Source organism: Alligator sinensis, unplaced genomic scaffold, assembly GCF_000455745.1.
Source record: "Alligator sinensis unplaced genomic scaffold, ASM45574v1 scaffold786_1, whole genome shotgun sequence".
Classification (NCBI taxonomy): Eukaryota; Metazoa; Chordata; order Crocodylia; family Alligatoridae; genus Alligator; species Alligator sinensis.
In genome coordinates, this window is record NW_005843383.1 from 9,525 (window position 1) to 12,521 (window position 2,997).

Here is a 2,997-nt window from a genome sequence, read left to right on the forward strand (position 1 = left end):
GGCAACAGCTCTGTGCAGAGCTTTACAGTCGATCCCCACTGTGTGGAGTGGACCCAAAGGAGCTACTTGGAGGATTCAGTGAGGGCCTGGGCAGACAGGTCCCAAAGCAAGCTGGAACCTGAACAAAGGTCATTTCTGCAAGACCCGTTGAGAGATCAAAGGCTCATAGAAAAGCAGCTCTCCATGTTATCACTTGGTGACCAAATATACAGTGAAAGTGGACCAGCAGGCACATTGCAAGCTGAGGATGGGGTGGACGGTCCCCATCAGTGCTGGGATCTTAGACACAGTTCATACTTCACTCCCCACTGCCACAGTGTGGAATGCACGTGCTTACAGGGGTGTCATTTCCACCCAAGTTCTCATCTGGGTAGGTACCCAGCTCATGGTGGGGCTCAGCCCTGCTGCAATATGCAGATGCAAGTAGTCCAGGATCAGCGAATCCTTTATGGCCCTGACAGCTCTCAACCCAGACGAGGCCTGTATTCTTCCATGGCCCCCCTGAGCGACCCCTTTCCATACAGCAAGCATGAAGATGCACGGTACCAAAAGTATTTATTGAGCCAGCCTCCAGTTCAGCCATTTCTGTTAGAGTCTGGTAAGCGGTCTGGCTCCTTTCCCAGGGTGGATGGTTGTCCACATGGTGAATTCCAGCAGAGCTGTGCTCCGGGTCCTCTGGCTGGTGAGCGGGCACGCATCCATACAGCGCTCTGTTCCATGTTCCCCTATAACGATGTGGATCGAGTTATGTCCTTGTACCCTGATCTTGAGGACGTGTCTAGCTTAATATTATTAATTCAAAGACACAGGAATTTATGAAGCAGTGGAGATTCTCTCCCTGCTTCGGTGCCTAAAACAGAAACAAAAAATGCAGGGCACCTCACCCCACTGGGGAGAGCTGTGTCCAGGGAGAGGGAAGGCTCCTGTTCCCTGCTCAGGCAGCAACTCACTGTATAGCCTTGGGCAAATCACCTAGCATCAAGTTGTGACAGGCAGCCACTGGCATCTGAAGGAGGTGGGAGGGAGGGGACTGTGACTCAGGGAGTAATTCCCTCCTTGAGGCACAATCTTTACCAATTATATCAGGTGCAGAGGGACACTGCACAATCCTTAGGATTCCCCCTCAGGCAGAAGGTGCACACTGCCAGCCTTTATGGAGGGGGAGCTGTTGTGTCTTCTCTCCCCCAACTCTTGAGGTGCCAGGTATCTCTGACCATGCAGCAGTAAAAATAGCACCCTGCCCAGCACGCAGGCACCACAATTGTGGCAGGCCTTTGGCAGACTCTTCACCCACTCAGGGCTTTAACTTTTCTCCCCTTTACTTGCTCCTTGGACTCCTAATGCTTTGTTACAGGTCTCTGAGGTGGGAAAGTTGAGTTAAGCACCTTTAAAATGCACATTAGGAATCTGTTGGAAGAGGGTCTAGCATTGCAAAGGTGCATGAGGCAAGGACCATATACAAATTTGTACCTCTGGATGATGGACCTACTGATGCAGACACTTCCGAGAACAGTAGGGTGGATTTTCACGGAAGGAGGCCCATTCTTTTTAAGGAAATCCCCTCAAAAAATCTGACTTACTTAAGTGTGACAACTGACCAGGGAAGACCACAGGGTATCAGTACCACAAAAAAAAAAATTCTCTGTTTTGCAAAGACTCATTTTTCTTTGTCTTAACCCTCCAGTTACTCTGCTTATGTGATAGTAGTTGGCTCGGCAGAGTGAGGCTCTACTTGCCATTCCTGTGCTTGGCAAATTCAGAGCAATGACAGGAAATAATGCCCGCTCTTTTACCTACCTGAAAATCTGTGTCATTGGAAACCCAGGACAGTTGATCCCAGATGTGTTACTGCACGATTTGATCTGATCTGGGGGCAGGGGGGCACTTCAGACAAGGAAAAATCCTTCTTATTTATTCTGAGAAAGGAGATGTATTCAACTTAAGGAGGATGAGTCAAACATCCCTAGGCCCCAGTATAGTCCAGCTTTAAAATCCTAGCCTACAGGCTTAGTTACTGCATTTGAATCATTCTCCCTGCAAGCACTGGGCAAACTTTGCTACGTGGGAGCCCTGCGCAGATGGACATTACTTCGTAGACATAGGCCACCACCGTTAATCACATAATATGGTATGTTGTCTAACAGTAGTTCAACCTCCCCACTATGAGGCAGATGGCTCTTTATTGTTCTGCGTCATCTTAAGTAATGACAGCACTTAAGTTTCATGCCAGCCCAGTCCCATCCCCAGTGAATGACTAAAAAATTTGCTTAGAGACAGGGAGATCAGAAGTGGACTCCAAGCATACTTCAAAAGAGCATTTTAAACCACCACTGTTGATCTAATAAATACTACCATCTTAACAGTAAGTGTTATGCCACACTGTACTTAAGCCATGACAATTAAACTTTGATTAGGGTCTTTATCCTAAAGCCCCATTAGACTTCTCCCTCCCCCTACCTCCCAGCAGACAACAATAAAGATAGTGAGCCAAAAACCCATTAGGTTTTTCATTCAAGAAAATATTGACCTTTTATGTTCCAAATAGGCTCCAAATATGGCCTTGTAATGTGATTATATAGCTGGTTTGTGGATATAGCTGTTTAAGCTGTGTTCCTTTGGGACGTGGTTGATTTTGGTAAGCTGTAAAGCTGCTACTCTATGCGCAGTTCCATGTCATTCTTTAGGTTACAAAATCTCTTATCTTAAAGTTGACCCTGGAAGGTTTTTTTTTGGAATTTTACCAAAGTCTGAGTATATTTGTGAGATGTTGTAGGATTACTGAAGTACAAATTAAACATTTTTTTAATCTGGCAAATAACTTTTTAACCTCAGTTCCTCCAATTAATATGTTAAAACAGAGCTGTCCTTAGGGGTGGGGAATGTAGGAGAGTGCCCAGGGCATCACGGACAGGGGGCCCCCCCCCCCCACACACACACACGGTGTCACCCTTTTCCCCAGGGAGCCCTTGTGGCCCCCTGCTGAGCCTGGCCAGTTCA

The 2,997-nt window shown here is 47.1% G+C and overlaps 1 protein-coding gene across 1 annotated transcript in view; it reads left to right on the plus strand.

The window, feature by feature from the left end:
- LOC102387236 (endoribonuclease ZC3H12A) overlaps nucleotides 1-2,968 on the plus strand; it is a gene marked incomplete at its 5' end in the record, with an annotated part of 9,033 nt that extends 6,065 nt beyond the window's left edge. The window contains one exon of the mRNA XM_014527247.2: nucleotides 1-2,968. This exon is cut by the window's left edge and continues 242 nt beyond it. Within this exon, the coding sequence (XP_014382733.2) occupies nucleotides 1-819 (819 nt within the window).
- Between the last annotated feature and the right edge of the window lie 29 nt (nucleotides 2,969-2,997).